The 15,931-nt window shown below is 34.4% G+C and overlaps 1 protein-coding gene across 4 annotated transcripts in view; it reads right to left on the minus strand.

The window, feature by feature from the left end:
* Nucleotides 1-1,679: 1,679 nt before the first annotated feature.
* EFCAB7 (EF-hand calcium binding domain 7) overlaps nt 1,680-15,931 on the minus strand; it is a 46,956-nt gene continuing 32,704 nt past the window's right edge. For all 4 annotated transcript variants that reach the window (XM_023210385.1, XM_023210392.2, XM_023210397.1 and 1 more), the window contains 4 exons: nt 12,433-12,581; nt 5,809-6,018; nt 3,252-3,359; nt 1,680-1,936 (listed from right to left, as the gene is read on the minus strand). In XM_023210385.1, coding sequence (XP_023066153.1) covers nt 1,862-1,936; nt 3,252-3,359; nt 5,809-6,018; nt 12,433-12,581 — 542 coding nt within the window. In that variant the 3' untranslated portion in view covers nt 1,680-1,861. The remainder of the gene's footprint in view (nt 1,937-3,251; nt 3,360-5,808; nt 6,019-12,432; nt 12,582-15,931) is intronic.

Raw genomic sequence — 15,931 nt, forward strand, 5'->3', positions numbered from 1 at the left:
GGGCGAGGTGGCTGGCGCCTGTAGTCCCAGCTACTCGGGAGGCTGAGGCAGGAGAATGGCGTAAACCCAGGAGGCGGAGCTTGCAGTAAGCTGAGATCCGGTCACTGCACTCCAGCCCGGGTGACAGAACGAGACTCCGTCTCAAAAAAAAAAAAAAAAAAAAAAAAAAAAAAAAAAAAAAAAAAAAAAAGAAAATAACATGGTCAATCTGTGCAAAACTGCCCTGAAAAAAGGAAGCACTACACAAACTTAAAGAAAACATTCTTACATGTCAATCAATTATATTTGGTGGGTTACAGAATTACTACCAACCTATGAGTCAAGTATTTGAGGACTTGAATTAAGTTTTTCTGGATATTCTAGTACCACAGTACTCAAGTAATCTTTAAAAAGTAATTTACTTAAAGATACAAAAAAAAAAAAAAGTAACCTAGTTTGTATTCATTATATAGCTGATTCCCTTGGGTTTTCATTTACTTGGAAGAAAGTTTAATTTGAAACAAAGTATCTGTCTTTTCTAGTGACTAGTTGAAAATAGAATGATTAAGACAGTATGTTTGTTTTTTCCCTGTAATAAGTGAGTAATGAAAAGGTGGGAAAAAGGCCTGATACGTCTAAGTGATGACAGTGGTAGAAGGTAAGTCTTAAATGCTCATTATTCCTTTTCTTGAGTTTTTATGATCCAGTATACCCCTATATGTCACCTATCATCCTATTATAAAAACTCCTTTACAATTTGGGACATAGATAACAATTTCATTGTATGCTTTTAGTATCACAGCCAGGTAATTAATTTCTTGTAACTCAATACGTTGTGAAATAGAATATATGATCACATTTATTGGACTTACAAGGCATTTAGCAATTAATAAAATGTTTTCACATTTCATTACTTTTAAAGACACATCATCTGAAGAATTCAAACTGCTAGATGATAATCCATTTTATGGATAGCTAAATCAAGGGTTAAAAACCCAAATGACATTTAAACTATGTGCTAACATGTACTGGGTACAAAAATAATATACTGCCATTATGGTATTGATATTTCAAAAGCTGAAATTTACTGGCACGTATTCTGTTACTGATATTGTCATACAGTTATGAATTGTTTAATAGAATTGTTCATACCCTGTACTTCTTTATTAAATGTAATATAAATTTAATTCCTATTATTTCCCAATATATTTAATTAAAAGCAATTCACAAATAAATTCATAAAAGTTTACTATTAGAACAAAATATTCCTACTATTGTCATTAGATTTTGGCTTCTTTACATAAAAATAAATTTTTCCAAATTTTGCTTTAATTTCTTTTGTGTGATAGGAAAACTAAATGGCTACTTTGTATTTACCTTTTATTTATTTATCTTTTTTAGAGATATGCTTGAGTGCAGTGGTATGACAATAGCTCACTGCAGACTCAAACTCTTGGACTCAAGTAATCCTCCTGCCTCAGCCTCATAAAGTGCTGGTATTACAGGCATAAGCCACCATACCTGGCCAGTTTTTGTTTTGTTTTGTTTTGTTTTTAAGAATACAAAAACCTAAAGTATAGAGGATTTTGCTTAATGTGTTGAATATTACTTTAAAAAATCTTACCTGTAATTTTATTTTGACTTAACTATTCAAAAATAAAATGTGCTTAGATTTCCTACTAAATAAGAACACAACACAATGAAAGCATTACGTATATTTTAATAATAAGGTACATAGCATTGACATAAAATGAAAATGCATATAAATTGAATAGATTATTATTTAGGTACATCAGTTAAATTAAGTAACATTTAGTTGTTTAATAAATAACAGACTAAATCTGAAATAATTCTTAGTTTGGTAAGTTCTAAGTATAATTATTTAAGAAATAAGAGAATATATACAATAATATATCCATTCTTGTCGTTCATTCAGAGGCATTACATGTTGACAAACCTGCATATAAAAATAGAAAGCTTTTACTCTCTTTTTATATATTGTTATTTTTGGCTAATTTTTAAATAGGACAACATTTCTAGGCCTTGTATAAGAATATCCCTGTACAGATAAAATTCTACAATATTTGTCCTTAGCAGAGACTAGCAATCTATGATCTGAGATCTAACAGGATAATCCAGTCTAAATTCTACCCTAATATAGTAGCTGTCAGTTGGTGTGTGTGAATGTGAGTAGAGTGGTAGAAAGAGGAGAAAATATCCTTTCCTTGCTAAGTCTAGAGCGTTTTCTAAAATCTTAATTGGAGAAACAGAAAAGATGATCTCTTTATCCCATTCTGGAACATTTTAGGATTTTATGGACAGTATGGAGATAGAAAGGGTAAGAATAGGAAGCTTTTTCCTTTCTCCCTTCACTTGCCCAGTAGGTAGCTCTATTGATCTGTCCCTGCCTTTGAACTCCTGGCTAAATCAGAAACGCAGAGTTCTGCTAACACCGGAACTATAGCTGTTTTCTAGCTCTTGACTTACTTACTTATCTAAAACTCAGAGGCATTTTCCTTCTCAGGATACTTTAGAAAATCTTAATAATGCAGATAAAAAGCATTTTGGGTTCTCAAAATTCTTATTACTATTAATACTTTACATTTCTATATGATGTAAAATACTACTTTCATGTACATCATTTTATTTTTATCTTTACATTAACTTTGTGAAGTACATAAAACTAGTGATATTATCTTTTTTTTTTTTTTTTTTTTTGAGACGGAGTCTTACTCTTGTTGCCCAGGCTGGAGTGCAATGGCGTGATCTCGGCTCACTGCAACCTCCACCTCCCAGGTTCAAGCGATTCTCCTGCCTCAGTCTCCTGAGTAGCTGGGATTACAGGCGTCTGCCACCACGCCTGGCTAATTTTTGTATTTTTGTAGAGATGGGGTTTCACCATGTTGGCCAGGCTGGTCACGAACTCCTGACCTCAGGTGACCCACCCGCCTCAGCCTCCCAAAGTGCTGGGATTACAGGCGTGAGCCACTGCGTCCAGCCTAGTGATATTATCTTAATTTTACATTTAAAGAGACTGGAACATAGAAGTGAATGAACTTCCCACAGTCACTCAAACAAACAGTGACGGAACTGGATTAGAACCAAAGTCTCCTGTCTCTGAGTATAGAATGATACTGATACAAATATCATACTTAAAATAATTTCCACTCCATTTTATATCTACATGTTTACTCATAGCATTAATAGCAAATTTTTTTCAAAGACATAAAAGACATAAAACAAAAGGCTTTAATTAGAAAATAATACATTACCATTGTAGATTTGGGTCCCACTTCTACCGCAAATATGTTGAGTCCTCTGTTGTTTACGCAGTTTTTACTTAGCTCATTGTTGATGTGAATAATCACTTTCTCATCTGACTATAAAAAAAAAAAAGGTTTCATAAGTTGCTAGTCCTTTCTTTAATTACAGACAAATATAAGCCTCAGAATAAACCCTGAAATTCTGTTTTAACATCATATAGTGCACTACAAATTTATACAATTTGGCTGCTTCTTTCAACTTTGTTTCTGTTACTTTTTCTCATTTCTTTCCAATTTGTCACCATTTATATAAATTTTTTCTTTCAAATGTGACTTAAATTTACTCACCTTTTAATCTTCATTCCCAGGGTATTATGGATACTGGGGTCACATTGTTTCATCCTTGACTTAGGATAGCAATAGTCTCTGTTTCTTTTGTTATCTCTAGTTTTTTCAACTGCCATTCATTTTAATACTACCTTCCAACTAATGTGTCTAAAACATCTTTTTACTCCTTCATTCACAATATATAAATATATTTATTATCAACTTTGTATCGGGCATTGTTTTAGAATCTAGGTGCACTGAGATAAAAGATAGAATTACTGACTCCTAGCTCACACTCTAGGGGAGACAGACAAATAAAATGCCAATTACAGAACACTGCTGAGTCTTGTAATAGAGGTATTTAGAAGGATCTATAGAAACACAGAAGATGAACATTAGCTCGGACTGGGGTTTCAAGGAAGACTTTATGGAAGAAGTGACAACTGAGATAATAGACAATGGCCTCTAGGATGGACAGGGAACAAGGGAAAGCAGAATGATACTGATAAATGGGAAATATGCAGGAATCAAACTATTCCCCTACTAAGAATCTGCAATCATACCCTAATGACTACTAAGGGGGTAGTATAATGTTAGACTATACGAATTTATTTCTCAACTCTTCTACTACTTAGCTGTGTAATCATTTGCCAGTTATTTTACTGCTCTGTGCTTAGGGTTGTTGTGAGAAGTAAATGCTCTAATATATGTAAATGCCTGGCACACGATAAGGTCTAAAATGTTAGCATTATTATCACATTTTGGTGAAGAGAGTTGAATTTTCCTTGAGGAAAACAGAGGCAGAGAATTGAGAACTAATAGTTGATAGCAGAACAGAGGAGTTGGGGTAAGGTAGTGACTTCCTTCACCTTTTTAACCCTAATAAAATATAGAGGGCAGAAAGGGAACCATGATGGATTTTGGGAATCCCCCTCTCAGGCATGACTGGTCCATTTGAAAACTGTAATCTACTAGGTAGGGACCCAAGCTTAGTTAATCAAGTCTAAACTCCTCTATCTCGTTTTCAAGATAACATATAATTTAGATCCATTCTGTATGTTATTTACCTCCTAATCCTACTTCAAATAAAGCTGTCCATTTCTGCAAAGCAGATATTCTCACTCTTTCCTTTATACTTCATATATACCCTTCCCCTTATTTCTCCTTACACTGTTTCCCCTGCCTCTAAAGGCTATCTGTCTGCATATCTAAATCCTAGTCTCCTTCAATGCTCGAATCCCATATCACAGTTCCCTTCCCCCTCATAACAAATCCTTCCCCAACTTCTCTGGTTCAAATTAACAACTACAAGAGAAACAGAATGAAACTCCTATCACACACACAAACAGTATTACATTATGTAACGTTTAATTATTCTCTGATGTCTTTAGAGAGTATTAATTTTGTCTTTCCAATTATAGGGCATAAACTCCTTGAACACAGAGATCAAGTTTTACATTTTCTGGTGGCTTCTACTGTGACTAAAATAGTTACATAATATATTCTCAGGTTGACTAAAAATGCCGCCAAATTTTAAGTATTTTAAGAAGTTTATGGCAGGCATAAAAATATGGCTCACCTAGGACCTAAAAGAAATAAGTCAACAGTACTGAGCACCTAGCCATCTTATATAAAGTTTCATGAAAATTTATAATTTCTAGAGAACTGGATATTTCTGACTAAGAATTTATGCTCTTATTCTCTTGACCTGTAATATCAATAGTATTAATAGCAGGGAAGAGAGCCAAAGGTAGAAATAATCAGCTTGATGAAAGTAGGTCTTGGACAATAGAATACATTTAGTTAGATTAAATAATGATAATCTATAGGATCTCTGCAATGTTAGTGTAAAAAGCTGGGTTGAAATTTTTTTCTTTGTTTATAATATTTCTTTAAAACATGATATCTATTATTTAAATAGCTATGTATATGTAAAAATGTTTAGGAACAAACTAAATAAAATACTTTGTATCCAGATTGTGCTCTATTCACATTGATATCCAAATGTTTAATTTTCCTAATATTTTAAGAGAAAAAAATTAGAAACCTTTAAAAACCATATAAAAATTATCACTCCCAGTTTGAGTTAGAAACCTGAGGAGAAAAAATAATTATACATTATAAACATTATAAATGTGATGGGATACTTAATTACCACGTAGGAATAGAGTAAGGAATAAGATGAAATATATTAGTAAGCTTTATAGCAAAATGAGGAAAACTACCTCATAATTGATACCTTGTTTTCAATAACTGACGTTATCCAGGTGTCACAACTGTAAGTATGCACGATTATATTTTCATAGCCATCCATTACTTTGGCATCACCCTTGCTAAGAACAGATTTACAAATGGCCTTCTCAAGTTGTCCACTGCATGCCTCCATATGGACAGCTTTAATTTTTGGCTTGCATTTTTCTGCATAGATATCAATGACAAATGGACATGCCTGATAGGAAAAAAAAAATCTTGTTTTAGCCTTTTGACAGAATTTTAAATAAATTATTAATATGTTACCATATAAGAAGATATGCTACACCTTCCAGCTTGTCCTTCTAATATACTTTTAGAGGAAAATTTTAGTACTATGAATTGAGTAATAAGCAAGCATGAAATCCTGACTTTTTAATAGCATATTAACTGATAATGTTCATAGAAGAGAAAAGAATAACCTCTAGCAAATCAGTAATACATTACCTTCTTTAAGCCATAATACCATCTCTCCATTTGGTTCAATGCTAACAAATACCATGTTATTTAATTATCTTTTCTAAGGTGAGGGCTACAGAAAGAATTCATCAAAGGGTTCTAAATAAATTATTACATTTACAATCGAAGCTTACTGCATGGACACAGAGCACTGACTAAATGTTTAATCTATAAACACCTTTAAAATATGAGACCTGAAAATATTTTCTGCATTCGGAATGAAATTTTTCTAGTATCTACCTTAGTCTTTTTACACAGCCTATAATGTGGTAAAAAGCCAATGTGGTAAAGAGCCTTTGCCTCTCCATCCAACCTGGTCTCCTGTGTCTCTATGCATCAGCTATCCTGATCTTACAGATCCTAGAGCAAATGAAGCCCTTCATACATAGTGTTCTCTCCACTTGGAAGATTATCCTCATGCATTTTCACATGGGTACCTTGTCCTCCCGCTTCAGGTTAAAGCTTAAGTGCCACCTCTGCAGAGGGATCTGCTCTGGCCACCTCAATCTCCCTCACTCCCCCACTGTTTTCTGTTCTCTACTTCAGCCTTTGAGTTGTTTCAGAACACCTTTGAAATATTTTTTTTTTTTTTTTTTGAGATGGAGTTTTGTTCTTGTCGCCCAGGCTGCAGTGCAGTGGTGTGGTCCTGGCTCACTGCAACTTCTGCCTCCCGGGTTCAAGTGATTCTCCTGCCTCAGCCTCCCGAGTAGCTGAGATTACAGGTGCCCGCCACCACATCCGGCTAATTTTTGTATTTTTAGTAGAGACAAGGTTTCACCATGTTGGCCAGGCTGGTCTTGAACTCCTGACCTCAGATGATCCACCTGCCTCGGCCTCCCAAAGTGCTGGGATTACAGGCGTGAGCCACTGCGCCTGGCCGATATAATTTTAATTAATTAATCATTCTCCTTCGTGTAATATAAATTTCATAAGGGCAGGACCTTTGACTATTTTATTCATCTTTGTATCCTCAGTGCCTCTTTCCTGTAGTTATCACATAGTAGGTATTCAATAAGTATTTGTTGAATAACTGAATAAATTCACAAATTGGTGGTCATCTTTTAAGGAAATAAAAGAAAGAAGTCTGAAGTTAATTTTAGTAGACCATAAACAGAAATTTTTGTTTTTAAAAATATTTTAATCACTTCAACCTTTGGCAATAATAAATTTGCCTTTTTAAGAGAAATAGTAGAATGAAAAATCATTGCACTAAAACGAAGACCTGGGTTTATTTTTCATACACATCACCTCTGTAAAAATTTTTAAAGATTATTTACAATAATTACGAGTATGACATTTTGAAAGGTTTAATTTATTTGTTCAGTACTAGTAAATTATGGTAATATTCTGCCATTTTTTAAGTCATGGCTATCAGTTTTATTCAAGCAAAGAGGATCAATATTTGAATATTCACTGAAAGTAAAACATCTTAAAAGGTCCATGTTAAAACATATTCTCTAATTTTTTTTTTTTTTTTTTTTACACTTTTAAGTTCAGGGGTACATGTGCAGATTTGTTACACAGGTAAACATGTGTCATAGGAGTTTGTTGTACAGATTATTTCATCACCCAGGTATTAAGCCTAGTACCCATTCGTTATTTTTCCTGATCCTCTCCCTCCTCATACTCTTCACCCTCTGATAGGCCCTAGTGTGTGTTGTTCCCCTCTATGTGTCCATGTGTTCTCATCATTTAGCTCCCACTTATAAATGAGAACATGTCACATTTGGTTTTCAGTTCCTGCATTAGTTTGCTAAGAATAATGGCTTCCAGCTCCATCCATGTCCCTGCAAAGGACATGACCTCATTCTTTTTTATGGCTGCATAGTATCCCGTGGTGTATATTTACCACATTTTCTTTATCCTGTTTTCCACTGATGGGCATTTAGATTAATTTCATGTCTTTGCCATTGTGAATAGTGCTGCAATGAACATACATGTGTATGTGTCTTTATAAAACAATTTCTATTCCTTTAGGTGTATATCCAGTAATAGGATTGCTGGGTTGAATGGTATTTGTCTTTAGGTCTTTGAGGAATCACCACACTGTCTTCCACAATGGTTGAACTCATGTACACTCACATCAACAGTGTATAAGCATTCCTTTTTCTCCACAATCTCACCAGCACCTTTTGTTTTTTGACCTTTTAATAATAGCCATTCGGACTGGTGTGAAATGGTATTTCATTGTGGTTTTGATTTGCATTTCTCTAATGATCAGTGATGTCGAACTTTTTTTCACATGATTGTTGGCTGCATGTATATCTTCGTTTGAAGTGTCTGTTCATTTGCCCACTTTTTAATGGAATTTTTTTTTCTTGTAAATTTGTTGAAGTTCTTTATAGATATTGAATATTAGACCTTTGTCAGATGCATAGTTTGCAAAAATTTTCTCCCATTCTGTAGGTTGTCTATTTGTTGATAGTTTCTTTTGCTGCACAGCTCTTTAATTAGATCCCATTTATCAATTTTTGCTTTTGTTGCAATTGCTTATGGCATCTTCACCATGAAATCTTTCCCCATGGCTATGTCTTAAATGGTATTGCCTAGGTTGTCTCCCAGAGTTTTTACACTTTTGGGTTTTACATTTCAGTCTTTAATCCATCTTGAGTTAACTTTTGTATACGGTGTAAGAAAAGGGTCCAGTTTCTATCTTCTGCATATGGCTAGCCAGTTATCTCAGCACCATTTATTGAACAGAGAATCCTTTCCCCATTGTTTGTTTTTGTCAGGTTTGTCAAAGATCAAACAGGTGTAGGTGTGCAGTCTTATTTCTGAATGCTCTATTCTGTTCCATTGATCTATATGTTTGTTCTTGTACCAGTACCATGCTGTTTTGGTTACTGCAGCCCTGTAGTATAGTTTGAAATTAGGTAGTGTGATGCCTCCAGCTTTGTTCTTTTTGCTTAGGATTGCCTTGGCTATTCAGGCTCTTTTTTGGTTCCATATGAATTTTAAAATACTTTTTTCTAGTTCTGTAAAGAATGCCAATGGTAGTTTCGTGGGAATATCATTGAATCTATAAATTGCTTTGGGCAGTATGGCCATTTTAATGATATTGATTCTTCCTATCCATGAGCATCGAACATTTGTCCATTTGTTTGTGTCATCTCTGATTTCTTTGAGCAGTAGTTTGTAGTTCTCCTTGTAGAGATTCCTGGCCCCCCTTGTTCACTGTACTCCTAGGTGTTTTATTCTTTTTGTGGCAATTGTGAATGGGAGTTCTTTTGTGATTTGGCTCTCAACTTGACTATTGTGGGTATAAAGGAATACTAGTGATTTTTGTACATTCTAAAATTTTTAAATTAAAATTTTATCACCTCTAAAAGAGTTGCCCTATAGTTTTATTATTTTTTCTTTTCATGGGCTTGGTCTTTTATTTACTTATTTTCTTTATCCTACTAACTTAATATAGGAAGCAAACAACAAGCAAGAAAACTATTAACTGTAAATTATTCATTGTAAAACTATTAACAATATATGTGATAAGGAAGATGGGGAAGACTGTAATAATAAAACCTAGATTATGGGATGCTACTTAAATTTAGCACAATATTTAGCTCTCAACTACCTGTTAACCATACGAAAGGGAAATAGAAAGTTATGTAGTGCTTAAACTCTAAAAAAGAAAGTAAATTCTCCCAGTTCTGAATCTAGAAAGAAATTAGTATCATGAAATTCTATTTTAAAAAGGAAAACAGAAAAGAAAAAAAAAGGGCAAAACTAAACATGTAAGTTTTACCTATCAAATTCAGTAAAAGAGCAACTATTCAGTTACAGTGATAAAGAGGCAATGACCTTATAAAGAAGTTACATTGCTCTTTAACAGAGGATCGTCATAGGCTGATACAGTGATAGGCTGATACAGTGAATGTGTAATCTGTAATTCTACAGCCTAAATTAGAGAATTTAATAAGGAAAAATAAAGAAATAAGTAATAAGAATTTAATGAGAAACAATAAAGAAATTTAGTAAGAAAAAAGATTTTTAATCTGTTCAACTGATCAGGAACAGCTCTACTTCAATTAACACACTTATGTTAGGCAACCAGTATCAGCTCCTCACTTTTGAAACTCAGGCAATCAGAGATGGATTCACATGCGTAAATACACTGCTGAGTGCCAACCAATCAACAGTCTCATCCAAGTAACCATGCTTCCGCAGATACTATTAACTCATTTACGCCTCTAAAAGCCAGGCAATCCTTGAATTCCATGCCTCCCCCAAACCCTATATAAGTGAGCATTCTGCTCTTAGTGGGGAGACTGTGCCTGACCAGCACAGCTCTCCTTTATAGTAAGCAATCAATTCAGTTTTGTCTTTTTATTTCAGTTCCTGAGTGGCAGTCTGATCATCATCTATTGATACTTTCCAATGTATACTGTATTTTTTTTTACCTTTTGAATTTAAATGATACAAATATATTACCTACTCAATAAATAAATAAAATTTAAATTAAATTGTTAGCTCAGAAATCCTTCTTGCTTATAGTTTCAAAGGTAAATGACATCAGTAACTGCAGTAAAAAGTGTTAAATTGCTCTTAACTAATTTCCCTATTAAGCAACAACATGGGTAGCACAATCAATATTGTTCATAGATTAGATACTGATTTTACACATGGTTAAAATGTGGGAGTCACTGATTGTTAGGCTAAAGTAGGATATAAATAGTTACTGTAACTATTCACCTCCTATTTCTAAAAGTGGGGAAACAATAGAGAACCTCTCAGAGAACAGGTTAATGAAGGTTTTGAATGATGTCAAAACTAGGAATTAAACCAAAGTCTAAATGTATCTAAAAACAAAATTTGTCAACGTTAGTATTGCTCTCCTAAGTTGATTCAAGTACAGAAAAAGGACAAACACTATTTTTATTTTTATTTTATTTTATTTTTTTGAGACAGAGTCTCGCTCTGTCGCCCAGGCTGGAGTGCGGTGGCCGGATCTCAGCTCACTGCAAGCTCCGCCTCCCGGGTTTACGCCATTCTCCTGCTTCAGCCTCCCGAGTAGCTGGGACTACAGGCGCCCGCCACCTCGCCCGGCTAGTTTTTTGTATTTTTTTTTTTAGTAGAGACGGGGTTTCACCATGTTAGCCAGGATGGTCTCGATCTCCTGACCTCGTGATCTGCCCGCCTTGGCCTCCCAAAGTGCTGGGATTACAGGCTTGAGTCACCGTGCCCGGCCCACTATTTTTAATTTTAAGAGTATAAACAAATGTATTGTTATCTAACTTGTGGCCTGAAACGGAAACTCTTAAATTCTATATTTTAAATCTGACATATAAATATAGAAATTAGCCTGGGTAAAACAGTGAGATCCCCATGTCTAAAAAAAAAAAAAAAGTTAAAAAATTAGCTGGGCATGGGGGCATGCATCTGTAGTCCTAACTACTCAGAAGGCTGAGGCAGGAGGCTCACTTGAGCCCAGGAGGTCGACGCTGCAGTGAGCTATGATTGTGCCACTATACTCCAGCTAGGGTGACAGAGTAAGACCTTGTCTCAAATTACAAAAAAAAATATGTTCAATAAATATTTGTTGCATGAAAGAAAAAAAATATATATATATATATAATTTAAGGAAGGCCTAATTTTTAAATTTTTATTACCCCTATGATTTATTATGAGTCCTATTCAACTTCTATACCTATCATGTTAATGATAATGATGATGATAGCTGATACATACACAGTGCTTTGTATGAGCCAGCCACTGTTCCAAGTATTTTACAAATATTAACCCCAAAAGTACCCTTTATAAAAGGTCAGAAATCCAAGGTGTAATACAGATACATTCTCCTTATTCTAAGAGAGCCTTTACACTGTTAAGACAAATCGTTTCCCTATATAAATGAGACTTTAGTAACTCAAATTGCCTTTTCCAATTTTAATTTTTTTATACCAATTTTTTTCTTGCATATTATGTGTTTAAACTCTTTTGTCTTTGAATTATTTTAATGTTGGCAGTAACTAAATTTCAGGTGAGAACAAGAACTTGTATAAACTAACAGAAATATGTTGTTGCACCCAGGATTCATTCATATACTAAAGTTCAAAGATGTGGGTGCCCAATTCAAAAGTTATATGTCAGGAAAATGTTCACAAGGTCAAATATTATGTACACTAAACCCACTGGCAAAACTTTAAGAATACTTTACCTCTGTCAACTCCAGAGCTTTATTGTAGCCCATAGAGTGTAGAGTTACCCAAAGGTCACAAGGATCTCCTTCTCGATCATTAGCTTCCATTAGATTCAAATCCATAAATCCTTGTCTTGTTAGTTCATTCCTCTTTGTATCAAAATTCTCTGTTTAAACAACCAAAAGTTTTTTCTCACATAATTTAAAAATTCATAACTTTAATAAAATGTCTATGATATATTATTCATAGATATTTATTTTAAAAGAGGCCTATGAATCTATGAGCAGTATAAAAGTGGAATAAAAATGGCTCAAAACATAACTCAGCATAGATACGTCATAGCACACAATTTCATTTTTCAACAAATCCTGAAATTATAAATAGTGCAAATATATTCTAAAATTAGAGGAAACTGTAATATTTCTGGATAAATTCCAATCTGCCTGCCTATTTAGAGCATACATTGTTATATAAAATGCTTCATATGTATTTGCCACTTAAAGGAAGCAGAAAATGGATGAATTTGATATAATACTCCCCAAACTACTAGAGTTTCAGAAAGAAAGACATAAATAGTGTCATATTTAAGGAGATTACTATATGCCTGATTCCTCTAATTTTAGCTAAATTGTCCCTGAGTCTTGAAAGACAGATAGATGATGGGGAGCACTTTGGAATCCATGAATCAACCACATTTTCCCAGGTAAGTCTATGCCCATTTTAACACTATTTATGAACAAAACTAAATTTACCTAGAAGTATCTAGACATGCATAATTCCTGAATTTGTCTATAAGATGGATAATAAGTAGTTATTTATTATGGATATTTTATTAGCTATCCTACAACAGGGAAGATTTTATTTCCCAACTCTCATCTATAATATACCCAAGGGAAATGGGTACTCTTATTTGAGATAGCATCTCTTTTGTATGCATTATTGTGAGAAAAGCAGCAGAGACATAACTGTCTAAAACTGACTGACTGATTTAGTAGCTTAAAACATTTAGAAGCTGGGCGCGGTGACTCATGCCTATAATTCCAGCACTTTGGGAGGCTGAGGCAGGCGGATCACCTGAGCTCAGGAGTTCGAGACCAGCCTGGTCAACATGGCAAAACCCCGTCTCTAATAAAAATACAAAAAATTAAATTAGCCCAGCGTGCTGGCACACACCTGTAGTCCCAGCTACTCGGGAGGCTAAGGCAGAAAATCACTTGAGCCCGGAAGGCGGAGGTTGCAGTAAGCTGAGACTGTGCCACTGTACTACAGCCTAGATGACAGAGCAAGACTGTCTCAAAAAAAAAAAAAAAAAAAGTTTAGAGTTGAAAGTTATTCATGTTTTTCAAGGGGAAAAAAATAAATGCAGATTACATTCAATCGTGAAGAGAAACAGTAACCACAAAAATCGAGGTTAGAGCTACTATGTAGAAAAGCAAGATGAAAAAAATTATTTGATATATAATACAAATACATTAAAAAACGTATCTAGATACTGTACTAGAGAGACTATCAAAAACTAATCTACCTTTTAAAACTTAAAATTCTCAATCCTCATTAATTTTTTAAAGATTTATTAACACTTGACTCCAAGACTTACTATAAAGCTACAATAATCAAGATAGTGTGGTAATGGTGAAGAATGATGAATACATCAATGGAACAGAATAGAGAGCCCAGAAATAGACTGACACAAATATATTCAACTGATACTTGACAAAGGAGCAAAGGCAATTCAATGGAGAAAGGATAGTCCTTTGTGTATGATATTGTAATGGTGGATACATGACATTATATATTTGTCTAAATCCATAGACCTGTACAAGACAAGAGTGAACCCTCCAGGGGTTTGAGACCAGCCTGGGCAACATGGTGAAACTCATCTCAACAAAAAAATACAAAAATTAGCCGGGTGTGGTGGCACACACCTGTAGTCCTAGCTACTCAGGAGGCTAAGGTGAGAGGATCACTTGAGCCCAGAGGCAGGGGTTGCAGTGAGTCGAGATCGTACCACTGCACTCTATCCTGGCTAACAGAGCAACTCTATCTTAAATGAACAAAAAGCGTGAACCTAATGTAAACTAGGAACTTTAGTTAATGATTATGTATCAATATTCACTCATCAATTGTAACAAAGGTACCATACAAATGCAAGATGTGAATAATAGGGAAAACTTGTGGGTGAGGGTGAGGAGGAACATATGGATATATTTCTTTTCTTTTTTTTTTTTTTTTGAGACAGAGTCTTACTCTGTCACCCAGGCTGGAGTGCAGTGGCATGATATCGGTTCACTACAACCTCCACCTCCCAAGCTCAAGTGATTCTCCTGCCTCAGCCTCCCAAGTAGCTGGGATTACAGGTACCTGCCACCACACTTGGATAATTTTTGTATTTTTAGTACAGGTGGGGTTTCACCATGTTGGCCAAGCTGGTCTTGAACTACTGACCTCAAGTGATCCACCCACCCCAGACTCAAAAAATCCTGGGATTACAGGCCAATGTTTTTTGTTTTTTTTTTTTAAGAGACAATTTGTTCTGTTGTCTAGGCTGGTCTTGAAATCCTGGCCTCAAGTAATCCTCCCACCTTAGCCTACCAGAGTGCTAGGATTATAAGCATGAGACACAGCACCCAGCCTATGTTTTTCTGTAAACCTAAAATTGCTCTAAAAATAAAGTTTATTAATAAACAAAGTAAAATAAAAGCATCTTTAAGTGTAAAAAAAGTTTATTAAAATAATCTTACAGATAAACAGTACATTTTCTTATTATTCAGGGGAAACATTAAAACTTTAAAAGCTCTCATTTCTTTGCAGTATTATTGTTTGTAAAGTAAACATTCCTCCAAATCATTTTCTAAGTCAATAACCCTTGGAGACTTTTCGATAGCATGGAGTTCAAAGTTCTGGAGCCTGACTATTTGCGAAACTTTCTTGCTGTGTAGCCTTGGTCAAGTTACTTAGCCTCTAATTCTATTTCCTGATTTATAAAGTGAGAATAATAAAGTACTACTCCATAGAGTTGGCGTGTAGAAGTGCATAGAGCAGCAGCTGGTACATGGTAGATGGTAAGCTCTCAAAAAATGTTAACCGTCAACTCTGCCAATTTAACTAAATTTTTAAATTAGAATTTCACTTATCACCAACTTTACCATCAGAAAGCCACAAATTCACTCTTATAGAATGTTCTCTAGTGCCATTAAAAGATTATATCATTAAAGTTACAAGATAATTACATCTTCCTATAGATAATACTCTTATGTATATTATGAATTTTATTAATCAAAGTTTAATATTTTAAATCCATATACATGTATTGTTATTATATTAACTTTCAGCTAAAAGAGAAATACTGAAAGATTCCTTTATATAAATAATATACTTCTACCCTACTTGCTGTCTAGGTAAACAGACTCCCAACCTGGCTCACTTTGCCAAGCTTAGACCATTTTAAGATCCACACATTACTATCCCAGTGAAAGCATACGTGAGTTAATCTCTCCTGACTGCATTCTGGTCTCC

Source organism: Piliocolobus tephrosceles, chromosome 1 (assembly GCF_002776525.5).
Source record: "Piliocolobus tephrosceles isolate RC106 chromosome 1, ASM277652v3, whole genome shotgun sequence".
Lineage (NCBI taxonomy): Eukaryota > Metazoa > Chordata > Mammalia > Primates > Cercopithecidae > Piliocolobus > Piliocolobus tephrosceles.